Raw genomic sequence first — 19,380 nt, 5'->3', positions numbered from 1 at the left:
AATTTTCTATCCATACATATAAATTTTAAATATATTAAAATGATAAGGCATCTTTGAGTAAACTGCGAGTATCATTTAAGTAGGCTATGTCGTGGCCGGCCGAATGTCCTCTTTTTTGGAAATCAAAATATGGTCACCCTATCTTAATTTATGCAAAAATGTTTCTTAATGATGAAACAAGATAGGTCTGTGATAATGTTTAATACAATCATATCTTTGTTAATATTATTTTTACAATTTAAATTGCAATAGCAATCTAAGTCTGAAAAAGCAATTAGATATTTTCTTTAAATCATTCACTCACTACAGTTAGGCTGTCAATCCTTATTAAAGACAAGGCAAAACTTTACAGTACCAGCTGCAACTTTTTAATCACACATAATCTTAATTTGAACTGATCTTTGGTGTAAAATCTGCAGGCTGGTTTGTTGTATTTGATATGTTTTTAGGTTACAAATACAGACCTCCCAGACCACAGCAGAACATGCATGCAGCAGTTACATCAGTTGTATCAGCAGCTCTGTGGTGCAACTTTTAGCAGAAGATGCAAGTTTGGTCTTTGAGGTTGCCTGGTCTGTCTAATGGTATTTGCATTCTGTGTACTGAGTGGGTGGTGCAAACAAAGATGGTGTCACAGCTGCATGTCCCTTTAGCTGATGGGGACAAAAAGACACTTTCCACTGTAAACAAACTGTCTTGAATAGATCCAAGACAAAAAGTCAAGAAATGCAGCAGAACTGCACCTGACTGATACAAAGCAAAGCTGCGACTTAAACATTGATGTGAATGTAAAAGGGCGTGCTGCCCATCTGTCACCTCCATGTTTACATGTTCTTTTCATTTTCATCTGAATGAGGCGTCAGCCACACAACAAAAGACTGAGGCACTTTGTGTCGTCATCTATTATCTAGAAAAATGTATTGCAGAAACTCAAAACAGCAGTGGGAAAACCGCGGAATGATCTCAGACTCCTTTTCTACTTTTTCAGATCTAAATTACACCAAATGAGTTTACTGACTTTAAATAATACTTCTGTCAACTTTTGAAAATACATTTCAAACTGACCTGAGAATGTGGATTGGCTGGGGAAAGCTGAAGAGGATGTAGTCATCCTTGATGGGTGTTAATGCCCAGAAAAAGTCCTCTCCTTTGTAAGCCCTTTCCAGGCTGTGCTGCTGGTAATGCTTCAGGCTGGTGCTCAGCTCTGCAGCTGGGTTATTGTGAGCCTGGTACAGAGTCTGCTTCCCGAAGTCCTTATCCTGGAGGAGATGAAGGACAACCACACACTCATGTTGATAATTTATTTATGTCCACGTGGAAAGAACAGGTACAAGGACACAAATATTGAAGTTGCAATAGAATACATTCACAACACCATGGACCAGTGACAGAGGTCTTCACAATAGAAAACACAGGACTCAGTTCTCAGGAGTATAAGCTGCAGCGCCTCTGCCATATATGAATGATAGCAAAGGTAGCACAGTAGTTTGTAAGTCATTTAGCCCTCTTTTTGAGCTTTTTTTATTGAAGCCCTCTTATGATTACCCTGAGAGAGTATCCAAGGCTAGCAAATGTAAAACAAGTAGTCCGCATTGATAACTTAGGTCTGACATGGTGTTTGGGAGTGGTTGGCATTTAATGACCATGGTCATAAAGGTTTCCTTTAGGACAGAGTCAAAGGTGCAGGCTAGCTCTAAAACAAACACTTCTTTGGACTCTTCACTGACCACTACAACATCTGGTGTATTGGCAGGCCGGCTTTTTAGCAGCCTGGGACAGCTTTTAAATGAGAGTAAAGCATTTAGCTCACTGCTTTTGCGTTGCTGCGCGCATTGTGTTTTTTTAGGAGTGCCCTCAAAGCCTCGAGTTGAAAAAACTTCAACTTAGAGTGGAAAAAGCGCCTTCTGTCATCTGCGTTTTTTCCCCATTCTTCAATCAGATGAATAACGAGGTAGGCCTTCTGGGGTGGAGCACTGTGCATGGTTTTTTATATTAAGCTAATGTTTGATTGTCGCCCCTGGAAAGCTGCGAGACAAATTTGCACAAACTTTCTGTTCAACTGATTTCTAACGTTATACCAACCATAGTTAGGCCCAACCATTGACAGCAGATTGTCATACTGTCTCTGATTTATCTTAAAATAAGACTTGGACTGACCATCATCCAGGCAAAGCTCTTTGACTGACAACATTCAAAAAGTGCTCTGTGTGATCGGCGCAGGCCTCAACAAAAAAGGAAGTGCAGCGCACCTCACATCTTGCAAATGCACTCTGATCGGGCCCTTACAACTGCAGAGATGGAAGATGGAAGGTTTGACACAGGAGTGTTTGTGCTTTCTCACAGTCAGACAGACAGACAGACAGCTAAATGAATCAACTAACAGAATGCTCAGCACAGGGGAGACATGCAAGTTTTTCCTGAAGTTTTAGTCCAGTCCAGTGCTGTTGTTGTTGCAGTAAATCCATAAGAACTCAGCTGGGCCTGTAGGTATAAGTGGTTGACTATGTCCATCGTATGTGGCTTGTTGCTTTGACAGAGATAAAGTGGTCAGTTAAATCGTTCTCTGAGATCCTCACAGTCCCAGAGTCAGACCATGCCCACTCCAGTGAAACTCCACTTCAGACATAAACATCATTCATCCCCGGCCAATGTGACCAGACCCCAAACCCTTCAGAGTGGGTGAAGAGTTTCCTTTTGGGTTTTCTGATTCCAGGGAGGTGGGGTCCCTGGTCAGTGGGAGCCTGCGTCTCCTTAGGCCAAGAAAAAGAGAGGATGGAGCCACCAGCTCCCTCACATCCTTATCATCATTACTCCACATATTCAGAAGGTGGGAAAGACTCATGCTGACACAAATCCATGCCATGTTTGGTACTACCAGCCCTCTCACGCACACACATGCAGGCACGCAGGCACGCACACAAACAGCATTTAGGTCTGTGATGGGTGTTTGGATAGATCTTTATGTTGTTACTGTATATATCCACCTGCATCAGTTCCACAGAACTCCACCTTGACTCCTATTACTTGCTAATCTGTTTACTTTAGGCTTCAATGGCAGCATTTACATTCGCCTAATCGCAGAGACATCTTCAATTTATTTGGCTTACAATTTAAGAGGGTGACACCCTTTAGATTCACATTATCAGTAACCATTTCCACACCTCTTTTGCCCACACAGGAGGCAATCAGCTGACCATATATGTTGCCTTCTCACAGCTCCCGACACTTTTCTTATGTACAATTGGTTATAATCTGGTGGGTCACATGGTCTCTGCCATCTCTCTGATCTATTTTTCAACTAATGAATCTCTCTTATGAATCAGCTTTCTCTTGATTGAAACTGTATCCACTCATGAGTTCAAACTTTGTGAGTGGTGTCAAAGGAGTTTTAAAAAGCAGCAAATGAGCAAGTGAAAGTGTAGAGGCAGACAGAAAGAGGGGAGAGGGAGAAGGGTGTGCCATGCAGCAAAGACCCAATGTGATGTCACTGGGTGATAAAGTCCTCAGAGCTGAACTTTACTTCTCACTGCCATCTGTGGCCATCAGCAAACAAAATAAGCAAGTGTAACTTTAACCTGCAATACAATAGGAAAACTGTATTTAGTGTTGTAAACGTGCCGAATACAGCCCAACGTTAGTTGTAGTAGGGCTGGGGCTAGCTCACCTTAAATGCTATCTGCCATTTAACAGAAGAAGCTGTAGTACAAGAAGACAAGATGAGACCAGCCACCTAGCTAATGTGTATGGTTACGTTCTAACCACATTCAACACTCCCAGAAAGTGCTAAGTAAGCAAGTTAAAATAAATAAGCTATTACTTTTGAATGAAATAACATAACGTGAATAAACATGACTACACCTCCTGTGAATAAAACTTTAATACATTTAATTACATTCTGTGGGTTTAAAACATGTACAGAAAATACCGATCACAGTTGAGATTTTCTCTTTTGTGTATTTTGTTAACATCAGCAGCTAAACACAAAATCTGTGCAAAGGCTTTGACATGCTGCTGACCAGAGGTAAGAGCTCTTTGTTTATTTAGCTTTTTATTTATTTTAATTATTTGGATTATAATTGTTTTGAATCTAACTCAGATTTCTGAAATCTCCTGCTGTTTTGCAAAGGTTTGTCACGATCTGACAATAAGACAACATTGGAACAGAGACAAAAGAAGATGTTTACTGTCCATTCTGAGGGAGCTCACATGTCAAAAACAGTGGTGAGGAAGCCACTTCAAAAACTGTAGCTCATGAAGCTACAAGCTACTGTTCATTGGAAATTCAACTGCAGCAACACTCTGGTTATAGAGCCACAGTAGACAGCCACACTATGAACTTCTCAGAAACTGAGGTATAACACTGAAGAAATACTTACTGTTAAATAAGCTGTATACAATAATCAGAGCATTAACATACCAGCAAAGCACTGTCTGCTATGTAAAGATTAAGTGGAGTAATGGATTCCTGAGCAGAGCATGAAGTCCTGCAACCCCTGTGTGTCTTGTCACCTGAGTTTCTGTGTTCGTTTTTGTGCTAGATGGCCTGGTTGGGTCAAAATGTTAGTGAATATGAGTCCTGTGTGTGTATCCTACTGACTAGCTTATGGCGCTTAACCTCCGCTTCCCACCAGGTAACACTGTTAGTGCTGCACACTGTCAGCACTGTTAGCTGCTGGCACTGCTAGCAGCCAGCTCAACCACCTCCATGTTGAGAGCTGTGTGCAGACAACCTCTGAATCATAGATAAACTCTGAATATCATACAGATCTCCTTTAAATGATAAACTAAACAAACACATGGTATTCTGTAGAGTAGTTCCATAAATGAATCACATCACAGTCTCATTTCTGAAATAATTACGTTTAAACATCAGTATCATAAAATGAACTAAAAGATGTAAAACACAGCCATGTACACGTGTGGATCACATTTCAACTTTCATTATGGCGCAGTAACTCAGTGTCATTTAACACACAGAGCAGAGATGCACTCACCTTTAGGCGCTGTAACTTCCCAGGCAGAGAAGAATGGAGGCCGACGTGCTGGAAGAGGGAAGGCTTGTACCTCTGCTTGAGCAACGCCTTCTGTTCATTACAGTGTTTCTGGAAAAGACAATACACCAGCATGTAGGTCACTACTACTACTACTAATAATAATAACTGTATTTGTAGAGCACTTTTCGAGCTTTCCAAGGTGAAGAAAATACAAAATATTAGTGATACACCTACACCAACATATACACTTAAACACATATATACATACACATGTCTGCAAATACATACACTCCCATATACACAAAAAGTCTATCAACTGTCAGGAAAGGCCTTTCTGTAAAAGTAGGTTTTGAGATGAGATTTAAAGATGTGACAGAGTCAGCTGATCTGATGCATAGTGGGAGGCTGTTGCAAAGCCGAGGAGCCAGAACTGAAAAGGCTCCATCACCCTTTGTTTCTACCTGGACTCTGGAACACTTGGCCTGTTTGAACGGTACAGTGTGAAAAGCTCAGTTATATACTCCTGTGCCAGATTATTCAGAGCCTTGTATATGATTAACAGCACTTTAAAATGTATTCTAAAAGGAGACTGGAAGCCAAGGCAGGAAAACTAAAATAGGTGTGATGTGTGAGGATCGTTTTGCTTTGGTCAAAAGTCTAGCTGCTGAATTTTGAATGATTTGGAGCTGATGCATAGCTCTATTGTTTAGGCAGGTTAACAAGGCATTACAGTCATCAAGGTGGGAGGATATAAGAGCATGTATGATTTTCTCTGTGTTACTGAAGGACAGGAAGTGACCTTCATTTGGAGATATTCCTCAGCTGGTAAAAACAAGACTGGACTACATTCTGTAAATATAGTCTACATTGTCATAAAATCAATGTCATAAGGGTGGAAAATTATTGTTTGTGAGTTGTGTTCCTATTCTATTCTTCTTTTATTTACTACATACATATTTATTATATTTTTGTAGGTTTTAATTTAATTTAATTATTTAGATCTTTTATTTTGGAGAAAAGTTTAGAAGTTTATTTATAAGATTATTTATTTGTAAAGGGGACAATGCACATTGATAAAACAATAAAATGTAAATGTAAAAACCCTTTGTTTTTGCTTATTTTTCATACTATTCCAATCTCAGATTACAATCCTATATCTCTGACATCATCTGTTTTATATCTGCGAAAGCGTAAAGGGTAAAGGGTAAAGTTCCACTGATTGTCACACACCTGAGTGTGTGAAATTTGTTCTCCACATTTGACCCACCCCCTGAGGGAGCGGTGAGCAGCAGCGGTGCCACGCTTGGGAATCATGTGGTGATCTAACCCCCCAGTTCCAACCCCTGATGCTGAGTGCTAAGCAGGGAGGCAATGGGTCCCATTTTTCATAGTCTTTAGGTATGACCCAGCCAGGGATTGAACCCACGACCTCAGGGCGGACACTCTACCACTAGGCCACTGAGCTGGTGTTACTTCTTAATTCTGCCATGTAAACGGATATTCAAGATTCAAGATTAACTTTATTGTCCCACAAGTGGGAAATTTGTCTTTTTCACCCCTGCTGCAGCCATAAAACACACTGGTAACACAACATAAAAACAGGTGATAAATAAATAGTGCAACATAGTCAGTAGATAAATAAATAGTGCAGCAGGCAATAAATAGGAAATTAAAACAGTAAAGAAATGTTATAAAATAAACAGCATACAGCAATTTAAAACAGCAGCCATAAAGTGCAGTAGTGCTTGCATCTTGGCTTTATCTGTTAACAAACTTAATAGAGGCAGGGAAAAAGGATTTTTTTTTAATCTATTAAATCTGCACCGAGGAACTTTTAGCTCATTAAAAATATTTGAAATCATGTCAAATTCACTATCAGTTATGTACACTCCTCACTCCAGCATTACCACTTGAGAACCTGCTCTGGTTTTGTGAAGAATCTGGAATAATGACGATTAAGCAGCATAATGTGATGATATGTGTTTATGAAAGAACCATGAGAAACTTAAAGAAAATGTTGAAGTGTGGAGTCTTTATTTGCATGCTGAAACTGTTTCATGAAGATTAAGATAAGTATTTTATTCCAGCTGTAACTGGCTTTTATGATGCACATTGTCCAGGAGCCACTTTAAGTAGGAGCACTTTAATATGTGTTGTATACTGTAGTTTATTGTTTTTGATTTTTAGCATTCCTAATTATCTAACCTAATTAATTAACACAAAAGGTTCCTGAGTTTTGGTTTTGTCTTGTTGCCAAATTAATTCCTCTCTCTGATCCTGCTAAGGTTATCTTGAACCTAAAGTGTCACATGTTTTGGCTCAGAGCACCTGTATGATTTGTAGTGGTGCAGTTAATCGATTGGAAAACACACCACCAGAATACACACTCTGCTTGTCAATTCAACATTCAAAACACATAAATCACTTGTGCTTTATTATTGGCTGTGTTTGTCACCTCTTGGCACGGCTGACTTACTGCGTCTTTCTCTGGGTTGCAAACTTTCACCCACAGTATGTGTTCTAACAGCCAGTCGATGGGTTTGTCTCTGTGGAACATCAGGAAGAACTCTGCGATCATCGGGAGGTCACGGGTTCGAAACATCTTGCCTGGGGGATCGCACACACACACAGTCAGTATACACTAAAATAAAAACCAGGCTCATTATGTAGATTTGCCTACCACTCCTACTACTTTATACATACACACCTATAAATCCAAGCTGGGAGAACTCCAGGAAGAGCCATTGCTTGGAGTCCTCCTTCACGGCGAAGGTCTTCATGTCATCGAAGTAGTTTGCCTTGGCAACAACATCATCTTCTAACTGGAAAACACATGCCACAAAAACTAATTTTCAAAACTCATTTCAAAATCCTTAAGGGGTTACTTTGGTATTTTTCAACCTGGACCCTATTTTCCCACATTTTTGTGTCTAAGCAACTAATGGAGACAACAGATTTTGAATTAATCCAATACTGAGGGCTGCAGCCAGCAGCGGTGAAACAGGATGCAATGTAACCACTCATGGCAATATGCACTTTCAATGTACAGTATGTCCACTGTAAGTGTTTGTTTTTGCCACTGACAGGCTCAGATTGTTATTCTAAGTGTCTGACAACATTATGGAGAGGATCCAAAAAAAGATATACATTTTTGTTAAAGAGTAAGATCTTTTTGTTTACCCCCAAAAAGCTCTGAAATCGCTATGGCCACCAGACTCCATATAAATCCACAGTAATTTTAGCGTATATAAAGCCAGCATATTTTCACATCAAACTGGGTGAAATAAGGGTTTATTTCAACCAAGCCGGAGTTGATGACTGTTGGAACAGTGGAAAGATGAACCAAGAAGTGTGTTCTACAATTATAAAAGTTCTGTTTATTTAAATTGAGTCTGGTAGGTTTGTCGATAATGATTTCGGGGTGTTTCTGGCTAAACAAAAGATCCTACTCCTTAACAAAAAGGTCCATCTCCTTGAGGATCCTTTCCATAATGCTCTCACACACTCATAAAAACAATCTGAGCTGTCAGAGGAGAAACCATTACCTTTAGTGGACGTATGTTGACAGTGTGTAAATGCACAATAACCTTACATTAAAGCCTGTCTCACCACTGCTGGCTACTCCTCTCACTCAGTACAGAACCAAATTACAAAACTGTTGTTCCCAATAGTCACTTTGATACAAAAACATGGGAAAACAGGGTGCGGGTTGAAAAATACCAAAGCTACCCTTTGACAACTATTTCAAGCTTGGAGAAGTCTGCAGTCTGGCGTTGGTAAGAAGCAATGTCATGAACTGAACTTTACTTCAAAGTGTGATGTTAGCTCCATCTCTGGTGCTAAGTGCTCTTTCAGTGTGGTTACACTCTGCACTTGCGTGTCAGTCAAAGAGTGTGGGTGGTGTGACGTCTTCCTCTGCTGAAATTTGAGGTTTCGTTTGCGTCAGTCTTTTCTGAGTCTGTTTGAACATGGTGGGTACCATGTACATGGAAATGTGAAATGCATCCCTTTTTTGTCTTCCTGTATTCACCCTCGGTCTGAAATGCTCCTTTTTAGTTTCTGTCTCTGTTTCTCGAAAAAGCCCAGTCTGCTCTGATTGGTCATAGTTTCCAGGCCTTTCGTATCTAAGTGTCTCTGCCCTGTCATAGCAGCTGGGGAATGACTGTAACGGAGAATAGCAATCAGCAATAAAAGAATCTAAACCAAAATCTTCACAACTGAATATGTTCCAGCAGGAATATGAGGAGGGATACATGTTCCCCTGATGTTAGCAGGTAGCTACATGTAGCACCGAATGCTATGTAAAGACCATATAAGGAAATCCATCACAAGTAGACATCAACTTGTCTTAAAGGCAGGATAAACAGTTGGAAACAGTCTTTAAAACAGTCTGAAACCTGCGGTTTTTGCTCACATGGATTGCTTATACAAACATTTACCTTATTAATTATAACTTTAGCCCTGTTCAGTAAGAATATCAGTCATTGCAATGCTATATATATATATATATATATATATATATATATATAAGAGAGGAAATATGGAAAAACATGATAGGTTCCATTTAAGTCACAACAAAGGCACCTAGGAACTGCGTTTGGAGATAATGGATTATGGTAAAATACATCCAGTATGTTCATTTCCTATCAGAGTGTTTCTTTGTAGTGGTTGACCACGGAGCACCTTTGAACATCGAGAAAGCTTCATCTAAGCTGCTCTTTGAGCTGTATTTTTCAAGACTACCTGGCTGAGCCATCAAAAACAGAACTCTATATATTACGGGAAACATATCTATGAATGCCTGACCTTTAAGCCCTACCTGAACATAATAGGTTCCTTTGTCCTGAGCATAGAGCATGAGAAAGCTGAAGTCCAGATTCTGCTTTGTTCGCCATCTGAGAACAGAAAAAGTGTTCACACAAACACTTGAGTTCACTTCACACAGATGAGTGTCAATCAAATTCTAATTCACCTACTAGTACTCATCTATTTATAATGAGTACACACCAGTGTCCTCTCTCTTCTTTAGTAAAGCGGATGAGACTAAATGTAAATGATCCCATTGCAACAGCAACCAATACACAGATAAAACAAAAAAAAATTATGACATAAATGGGAATAAAGTTAAAAATATCAAAATGAACACAAGCAACAATTCTAGCATTCCAAATAAATAGTGACAGAGATGGTGAACATACTTGACTCTTTCCTTGGAGTCTCCAAAGGTCTCTCTGAGACTGTTGAAGTCGGGGTAGTAAAACTGAGAAGGAGAGACAACCTCCAACAGGCCGGACCGCACCTCCTTAGGAAAACTACAACGAAACAGCAGCTGGTTAACAAACTGACTTCACCAGCAAAATACAAAGAGGGTACACAACAACTCAGCATTTCTATCATTTGGGAACAATGACCCCTGCTCAAAAAATGCAATTTCTCTAAATACTAATGACACCATAAAAAGATATATCCTGCACTATTTTCCTGACAATTACAAATTTCATTGTGTTGTTGTTTTAAAAGATATATTTACAATAGATTTAAATATAGTATAAATGTTTATGTTCACTTGTTCAGCTTTGTTGTCCATGTTTTTACCTGTATGTCTATTTCTGTGTATGTACACTGAGAGCAACAAAAAAACAAATTACTGCATAGTGGTTGTATGCCTCCATGAACCAGTCAAGTTACAGTTTACATTTATTCATACATATATCCCCAAACATGGATGCTTCACACACACACACCTTCCCCACAGCAGCAGAGAAGATCTGTATAATCAGTACAGTGTCAAGATGGACACCCAAGATCAGTGTCACCAATTCAGCATCGGACCAAATGTCTCCCCTTCTGTTCCTGAGTTATGATGTTGAACAATGGCCAGAAAAGTGTTTTTGCAGAACATAATGATGTCACAGTGAAGTTGACCTTTGACCTTTTGTATATAAAATGTCATCACTTATTTATCCTATCAGACATTTTGGGACATTTTGTCATAGTTATGGCCAAAGGCCAGAGTTATGGCCAAAAACATGTTTTGTGAGGTCATAGTGACTTTTGACCTTTAACCACCAAATTCTAATCAGTTCATTCTTGAGTCCAAGTGGAAGTTTGTACCACATTTGGGGAAACTCCCTCAAGGCCTTGAGGTGATGTGTTTACTAGAATGCGAAGGACGGGATCACAGTGACCTTGACCTTTGACCAAGAAATTCTAATCAGTCCATTCTTGACTCAAAGTGGATGTTTGTGCCAAATTTTAAGTAATTCCCTCTAGGTGTTCTTGAGATATCGCATTCACAAGAATGAGATGGATGCAAGGCCATAATGACCTTGACCTTTGACCACCAAAATCTGATTAGTTTATCGCTGAATCCAAGTGGACGTGTCTGCCAAATTTATTCTTGAGATATTGAGTTTATGAAATTGGGACAGATGGGCAACCTGCAAAAAACATAACGCTTCCAGCCACGGCTATCACCAGCACAAGGGCATAAAAACTCTAAGTCCTCGTATGTGTACACACATACTTGGCCAGTAAAGCTGATACTATATTCCTTTAAAACAGCATCTTTAAAAATCATTTTCATTTCACGTTTTGTGATCACTACTCTAATTTTAACTCTTTTCTACAATGAAAAGACCCAACTGTTCACTGCATTTGTAATTTGTAAAAACATACATTATCTAGTTCACTGCCTAAATAAAATGTATCAACATGACAGAGCATAGAAAAGAGAACTTCCAACACAGTGTACTGAACTCCAGATGAGCCTGAACACTGTACTTTTAGCTGTCAGGTTATTCATTTAGTCAAGAAGGATAGTCCGCACACTTGATGCTCCCAGTTCACCTGCATTTATTTAACACATCCCAAAAATACTGTGTGTGACGTAAAAATGTGGAAATGTTCCACGAATTTGCGTGTCATGCTTTCAAAGAGGCCATGCTAATCTTCTCTGTATCGATTCCAATTTATTATATGTGCTGCCTGAGCAATATGACACAATGACACAATGACACGCAAATTTGTGAATTCGTGAAGCGTTTCCACATTTTTACGTCACACACAGTATTTTTGGGATGTGCTAAATAAATGCACGTGAACTGGGAGCATCAAGTGTGTGGACTATCCTTCTTGACTTTATGTATGTTTTTTGGTCCTGCACCTATTTAATTGCTCTGTTTTTTGAGGTTATTCATTTAGGACATGAATGCAGCATCAGAAACAGGAACAAGAGCTCAACCAATCTTTTATTGCTAATGTTTAATTATGCACTAATCACATGATGCACAGCATGAGCCACACAAAGGAATAAGAATGTCAAGCTTGTCAATATGTACAAAAGAAAAAATGTAGATGTGTATAAACAATTTCTAATATACCTGAGGGCAATCAAAGACTGTGTCAATAAAATGCACCAGTGATTCCGACGGTGACATTAAACAAAAGGACACTTTTGGGAATGTCTGAGTCCAAGGTCCAATCAGGAAATGCTGTGTGAAAATCAGTACTTGTTTTCCTATTATCCCCCTTCCTTGTTATTTTTGTCTAACTAGCTCTCATGCTCTGTGTACTGCACTGTGTGTAATATTTATTCACTATAAACAGCTGAAACATGTTGATGAGGTTTTCTGTTCACAATCCAAGATAAATGGTTATAGACTAAAGGTTTTCAGACACAAGAAGCTGGCTGTTGTCAGTAGCCAGAGCCAACTGAAAACATGAAACCAAGGTAAACAGCAACAGTGATATAATAGTGAAAGAGCCCCCATGGGAGGCAATCTAGCATCACTCACGTCTTGTTGATGGTCTTTGCTATGCTGTCCACATAGTCTGAGTCCGTCTGATGTAATAGGGAGAGGAAAAAGAAGAAAGTCAGTGATATAGGGGATTTCTGATGTGGTTAGTTAACACCAAACAGGAGGTCTTAAATGCCTTTGCAACAATGCACAGGGTACACCGGTCTTATCAGGTGAGACAGTTTCATTGTGCTTAACCTTTAGGGCCAGACCTCATATAACCTGTTTTCACTGATATGGGGTGATGTAGCCTGTTATTCACTTACAGCAGAGCAGGTAACTGTAGCCTCGAAACATAATCTTAAACACAAACACACTCGTGTAGCAAGAGTATTTAATTTGCGGTGTACTGCTGAAACTAGTTGGACAGGTGCTGAAGAGGCAGAAGTGTTTACTTTTCCCTTAGTAAACATAACAGATTGAGTTTCTTTTGATTGCTTGAGGTGATTTTGGAAAATGTATGCTAAATTACATGATCAAACAATAGCTACATGTCTTTACTACCCTTAAAAAATTAGACTGACATGAGCTGTGTTCATTGTCAGCTCAGAAATGAGATACAGACCAAGTCACCTGAGCTGTCCAACAGCTCTGTGTCAGTCTGTGCCGTGCACATGCGTGAGCTTGTGTGCTGTGAGTGTGTGATTGAGTATGTGAGGGAGAGAGGGAGCAAAGGTTATTTTGTGGAGCTAAAGAGGAAAAAGTGCTGACTCAAGGCTTCTTTAATTGATCATGATTTATGAGATGCAATTTACAGATAATGTTATGGGAAAGTTGTGTGGCGTTGTCTTTAATTATGAAGAGTTTATAACAGCAGTTATTGTAGTGTGCTCTTCGTAATACAACAGCAGTAAATCCTATGCCAAAGTGCAACTAATAAAATTATATTTTGGCAGACATTTATGGCACTAGGTTACATTTAAAGGGGTAGTTTGGATTTTTTGAGGTGGGGTTTTTTAAGGCACTTATCCGTAGTCAGTGTATCATATACAGTAGATGCCTGTCAGCCCTCCTCCCAGTTTTTAGAAGCAGGCTGGGTTCCTACACTCAAGCCAAGTAATGTCCTGCTGTGGAGGGCTCAACAACAAAATGCATTTTAACCATCTGATATAAAATCCCACCTTCAAAAATCAATACCAGTTTAAATGTAGGCTATATTCAGAATAATTCCACCGCTTTACATTGCTCTCTTCAGAGCCAGACTCCAGTGAGGAAAACAGTGATTTAACACTGTTGACCACAGGAGCTGCAGTTTACTGCTGCTTCAAACGGTTATTTTGTTTGTGCCATTGTGTGACTTTGCCGTTTAAAAGGCTAAGTTTAAATTCACCAAGGTCAAACAATAACACAAACTAACAAATTGATCTACAAGCAGCTTCCGTGTTCAGCAAGCCAAAATTAGTGTTTTTGTTAATGGAGTTTGGTGGCTTTGACAAGAGAGTAGATGGGAAACTGAAGCCGTTAACAATTTCCCTGTCTGAACATTCTGTCTGACGGAAAGGTAAAGCAGTAAAAAAAAATTCTTAATAGCATACACCTTAACTGATTTTGATGTTTTTAGGTGGCTAAATCCCATTTTGCTGCACTTGTCCACAGCAGTACATTGCTTAACTTTCATGCTGGCACTGCTGCCACTTCTCCAAACTGAGGGTGTGCTGACCAACATGTACTATATGAAATACACAGACTATGGATAAGCACTGGATAATGAATAAGCCTGTTTCCTATTTCTCTTTAAGGAAACACTTTGATATTTTGGAATATATACTTATTTGACATTTTGCTTAGGATTAGATGAATAGATTGATATCACTCTCATGTCTTTACACTAAATATGAAACTAAAGCCAGCAGGGGGTTAGCTTAGCTTAACATAAAGACTGGAAGTGGGGGAAACAGCTAGCCTGGTTCTGTCCCAAGTCAAAAAATCGGCCTACCTGCACCTAAAGCCCTAAAGCTCACTGATTACCATGTTATATCCCGTTTGTTTAATCCATACAAAAACTGAATGGTTAAAAGCTAAGCTAACTGTCTGCTGGCTCTAGCTTCTAGTACAAACATGAAAGTGGTGTCAGTCTTCTCATGTAACTCTTTGCAAAAATGAGAACTGATTTCTCAAAATGTTCAACTAAGAAAAAAGACTTATGAGTTAAAGGTGTGAGTGTGTGTGTGTGTGTGTGTGTGTGTGTGTGTGTGTGTGTGTCTGTGTGTCTGTGTTGAGGGGGTCTAACCTCAGCAACAAAGACAATTATAAGGAGATCTTGCTGCTGCAAAGACGTCAGGCTGTAGAGCAGAGAGCTGAGTGTGTTGACCAGGTAGCTCTGCTTCTCACGCTTCACTGTAGGAATGCCCAGCACCATGGACACTGGGAACACACACACACACACACATGGACACACAAGTACACACTATATATAGGAAATTAGAGAGACAACACAGTCTTAAAGAAACAGTGCGGTGATATGAGACTTTCTCCTCTTCATTTGACTGTCACTTTCACTCTGCCCCCGCACTTTACAATCACACTGAAAGGATCGTGTGGAGGAGGCAAAAATGTCACAACTGCTGTGTCCTTACAATGTTGCTGGCTATTTAGTCTTCGAGTGATGAAGGGTTTTGAAGGGAATTTGAAGTTAAAACACAAAGAGCCATGAGAGTTTTATATGACAGAGAAGGTGTTTGTTTTTATGGGTGTGTTTATGTACTGTAAGAGTGCTTCGTACCTCCACGGCGTCCCTGCCCCAGGACCACATTTGGTAGCAGGCTGTCTGGATGTTGTCTGAGGTGGGGCATGTAAAGGTAAATGTTGGGCAGGAGGAATGTCTGCTGGCCTGATTTGGCGGTCTCCTGCCTTATTATTTCTGTCCATAAGAAGGAAGAAGAGAGGAAGTGTTCTGTCACTGCAAAAGTTTGAACTCAGTAAGCTAGCCGGACTGTTTTTTGTGAGGTACTAAGAACTATTAAATTTATTATGAAGCTCATTGGACACTTTAAAATGTGCAAGTTTGCAGTTTCCCCATAGCTTAGAGGTTAAGACACCAACCATCAAGTGCAACATCCCCAGTTAAAGCCCGACCTTTAATGTTTCCCTCCCTAATCTCTCAACTATCTGTAATAAAGGCTTTCAAATACCCCAAAATGATCTGCAATAACACAAAAGCACCAAATTTTTTCCATGCCTAAGGCAGGGTAAAATATAGTTTTAAGAACTTTGTAATTTTTTCCTTCAATAATGTTGATCAAACACTCCCATTAATAGGCTGGAAAAATAGGTAGGGGTGTCAGGCACAGCTTTACATGTGATTCAGTCTAACCAATCAAATTGCAACTTTTTTTGTCTCAGTTCAAAACTTCTCAAACACACAAAGAACAAACATATGGAGTGCATCAAGGCTCTGTCCTGGGTTCACTGCCTTCCACGCTTTGTATATTGCCACCTGAGTTAAACATCTGCAAGTACAGTATGTTTTTTTGTTGCTAAGCAGATGACACTTACCTCCTTATGGCTGTTGATCCCAATGACCTCAACATCCTTTACTCACTTTAAAATTACATCTCTGACATCACATCAATCTATGAATTACCCAACACTTCTTCAAACGAAATCAGAAAAAACAGAGATCCTCATTTTTGTTGCAAAAATCTGGGTCTGTATTAACAAGTTTCCTAGTACAATGAGTTGCTCCTGATGATGAAATTCTGAGAAAATTCTAATTATGACAGCTAAGACTAGATTCTGGTCAAAATTAGTTTTAAAATAAGTTTTTCACAAAGCATCTTAGACTCTTAAGAGAGCTCCTAAGGTGGAAAACTGTTAGGAGCAGGGAGGCTTTAAGGAGGCTTAGGGATCTCTTAAGCAAATCAGAAAATAATGCTGCAAACATGTCAACTCATTCACGAAGACTTCACCCCAGGTTGTCACTAGGTGGAACTAGACAAAAACAAGGACCAATGCAAGCTACATTGTAACACTATGCCCGCAGCATTTAGGCAGCCAATCGTAACTGATTCAGACAGAGCAAAAGAAATCCGTGACTGGTACATTTACAGCCGCAGATATGAGACAATACTTTGTAGTTGAAAATGTAGGCTTTACAAACATACTCAATGTATGAGAGCCCATTTCAACCAGATCGTAATTCCTACTTTGTATTTGTTTATAACCACAATACTACATTTTATATTTCATAACGAGCTGTTTTTGTTTTATATGCTGCTCAGGGGACACCCCAGAACATGGGTCACTCAGGTATAGTTCCATCATTGTTCAAAGTCACCAGGAAAGATCATACTTTATGATGTTTCTTCATGATTTTAAATGACATATATTCAAAAAATAAAACATTTTATAAATCAAGGAAATTTCGCTGGTGTCTATACTTTTTTGCTGTGCTGTGACACCACTGTGTCCAACCAAACCATTCATTTTGTGAACGGTTACACCCCTACCTTTCACTAAAATATCAAGGTCTATGTCTGTCACAGTCACAAAAAAATTTTTTTTTGTGTTGACAATATTGTGGCTTGTACAGCGCAATAAATTAGCGGAGTACCAGCTCTCAATTGTGAAAGAGTAGTAATAGCGGGAGACAGCTGTCTGCACGATCTCTGTGTGCATGCGAGCTGCAGCAGTTCAGTGAGGCAGTGGTCACGTGCTGCTCACACAGGCAGTGTAGCTGAGGGTTAGTATCATAAGTTTTGTTTGCCTGAAAATTTATTTTCTGCAACAATCCAAAATCCAATGTAAAAATGCCATTGGCTTTTTGTAGAAGGAAACAGGGGATGCAAACTTCCAGGTTGGTCTTCAAATAAAACGTCCTCCCTGCACCAATTTACCTTTTTACGTCATAGTGTTACCTGGTAAAACCTGTTGATGTGAATGGTACTGCAGGGGGTTTGAGTAGGTGAACAATTAGTACCATAGTGTGTATATTAGAAATGTCTTTTTTAGGTTGATAATTTCCAGGGGGGGGGTTGAACTGAACTGCCCCCTGCACATCACTGCCCACAACATGCTTGTTACTTTAGGTAAGAACCCCACCTGTGGAAATGTAGCTAGAATTGTTACTGGTGGGATAGGTGATGTTGGCAGCTTTGGATTTGTTCTTCAGCTGTTCCAGGATGCTGCTGAGATCCCTGCTGACCTGCCCTCCCAACTGCTCAGCCACCAACAGACGCTCGTAGAGGGTCTGCAGGTCTGGTGATATTTCTGAACCTGAAGACAGAGAAGTAAGTATTAATCACAGTTTTCAATGTATCTCACCAGATGGCTCTCTGACTCGGCTCAGCATTAGTTGTAGTTTATCGTACACAATTAAGCTTTTATTAGTATTAGAAGAAGTATAGCTATTGATATAGTCTTACTGCAGCTGAAGCTCTGCCACTGGGCTTGTAAGTGAAATGAGATCTACATATTTAGGGGTCTTTAACTGTAGGCCTTGGTACAACTGCCTCAAATCGAAGCACATTAAATTCTTCAGGTAAGTCAATTTCTTTTTAAGTTGTAGACCCGTTTTGTGCTGGTAGAACATGTGCGTTTTCTTTTCAAATATTCTCACAAACTTGGACATTTTCAAATGACTTGTTTTATCTAACAATCCCAAAGCCCAAAAGCAGCAAATCCTCACAAGCTGGATTCAGCAACTTTTGGCATCTTTGCTAGGCAATTCAGTATATGCATGTCAACTGGCACTTTAACTTCTTAAAGTGACATTTCAGCTGGTGTTAACATACAAACTGACACAAACTGTGGCGCAGACACTTCAATTGTCTCCAGTGCTTCAGCTGAAATGTCACTTAATTCATCTCTTACTCCTCAAATGCAGTGCTTGCACGTCAGCTGACATCTTTAACTCCTTTAGGTGCTTAATTTTCACCTTTAGGTGTTCACACTCAGCCTGTTTTCTCTGCCGCCTTGTTAAATACAGCCATTTTGACAATGATTACGACATCAGATGCCACTGTACAAATGCATCTTTCCCTGCAGTATGATACACACTGGGCATTGGCTATGTCTGACGCTGCCAGCCACAACTGAACCCTTTAAATACCACCTCTTTGTCAGTGGATGTCGGTGTCAGACACCAAAATGCTGAGACTCTCTTTGGGGCGGTATAACATGAACCGTGCAGCAGCTATTTCTGATGCTGCCTGCAACTACTGTTGGCAGAAGAGCAAGAAATTCCATATCAACCGAATGGGAGGGGAGGTGGATAGGTTAAACACTGGACTGTCACTCAGGAGCCTGTTGTTCCTTACTCGGGTGAAACCAAAAATGAATGGAGTTATTTTAATAAAAAGTATTTGATGAGTTGGAATGAGAACTCGTTGTATATGTCATGCAGTCGCCTGACTGTTCACACCAGAAGTGCAAATAAGATGACATCCACCGATGGCAAATTGTCAGTGTTTTTCCTTTGTGTCACAACTGTTTTACGCAGGCTAAAAAGCAGAGCTTGAGACTAACGGCATCCCGCCAACCTGGGGACAACAGAAAATAGTATCTGGGTTGAACAGAGATCTTCCCCATGGCGCCTTTGGGATGAAAGGACGTAGTAAATTCACTATCAACACGTCAGGGGACACACC

At 39.8% G+C, this 19,380-nt stretch overlaps 1 protein-coding gene and 1 non-coding gene across 2 annotated transcripts in view; both read right to left on the bottom strand.

The window, feature by feature from the left end:
* zgc:154054 (Alpha-1,3-mannosyl-glycoprotein 4-beta-N-acetylglucosaminyltransferase B-like) overlaps positions 1 to 19,380 on the bottom strand; it is a 40,810-nt gene that overhangs the window by 15,995 nt on the left and 5,435 nt on the right. The window contains exons 2-11 of the mRNA XM_050042019.1: positions 17,834 to 18,007; positions 15,516 to 15,653; positions 15,024 to 15,157; positions 12,791 to 12,837; positions 10,193 to 10,306; positions 9,814 to 9,889; positions 7,702 to 7,816; positions 7,471 to 7,601; positions 4,995 to 5,102; positions 1,066 to 1,259 (exon numbers count right to left, since the gene is read on the bottom strand). Of these exons, the coding sequence (XP_049897976.1) occupies positions 1,066 to 1,259; positions 4,995 to 5,102; positions 7,471 to 7,601; positions 7,702 to 7,816; positions 9,814 to 9,889; positions 10,193 to 10,306; positions 12,791 to 12,837; positions 15,024 to 15,157; positions 15,516 to 15,653; positions 17,834 to 18,007 (1,231 nt within the window). The remainder of the gene's footprint in view (positions 1 to 1,065; positions 1,260 to 4,994; positions 5,103 to 7,470; positions 7,602 to 7,701; positions 7,817 to 9,813; positions 9,890 to 10,192; positions 10,307 to 12,790; positions 12,838 to 15,023; positions 15,158 to 15,515; positions 15,654 to 17,833; positions 18,008 to 19,380) is intronic.
* Positions 11,886 to 11,989, bottom strand: LOC126389537 (U6 spliceosomal RNA). The gene has a single exon (XR_007569877.1). It is a non-coding gene; the product is annotated as a U6 spliceosomal RNA (small nuclear RNA).

The sequence above is a fragment of the Epinephelus moara genome, chromosome 4 (genome assembly GCF_006386435.1).
Source record: "Epinephelus moara isolate mb chromosome 4, YSFRI_EMoa_1.0, whole genome shotgun sequence".
NCBI classification, from domain to species: domain Eukaryota; kingdom Metazoa; phylum Chordata; class Actinopteri; order Perciformes; family Serranidae; genus Epinephelus; species Epinephelus moara.
Note: the sequence above shows the minus strand (reverse complement) of the source record. Positions and strands in the feature narration are given on the sequence as shown.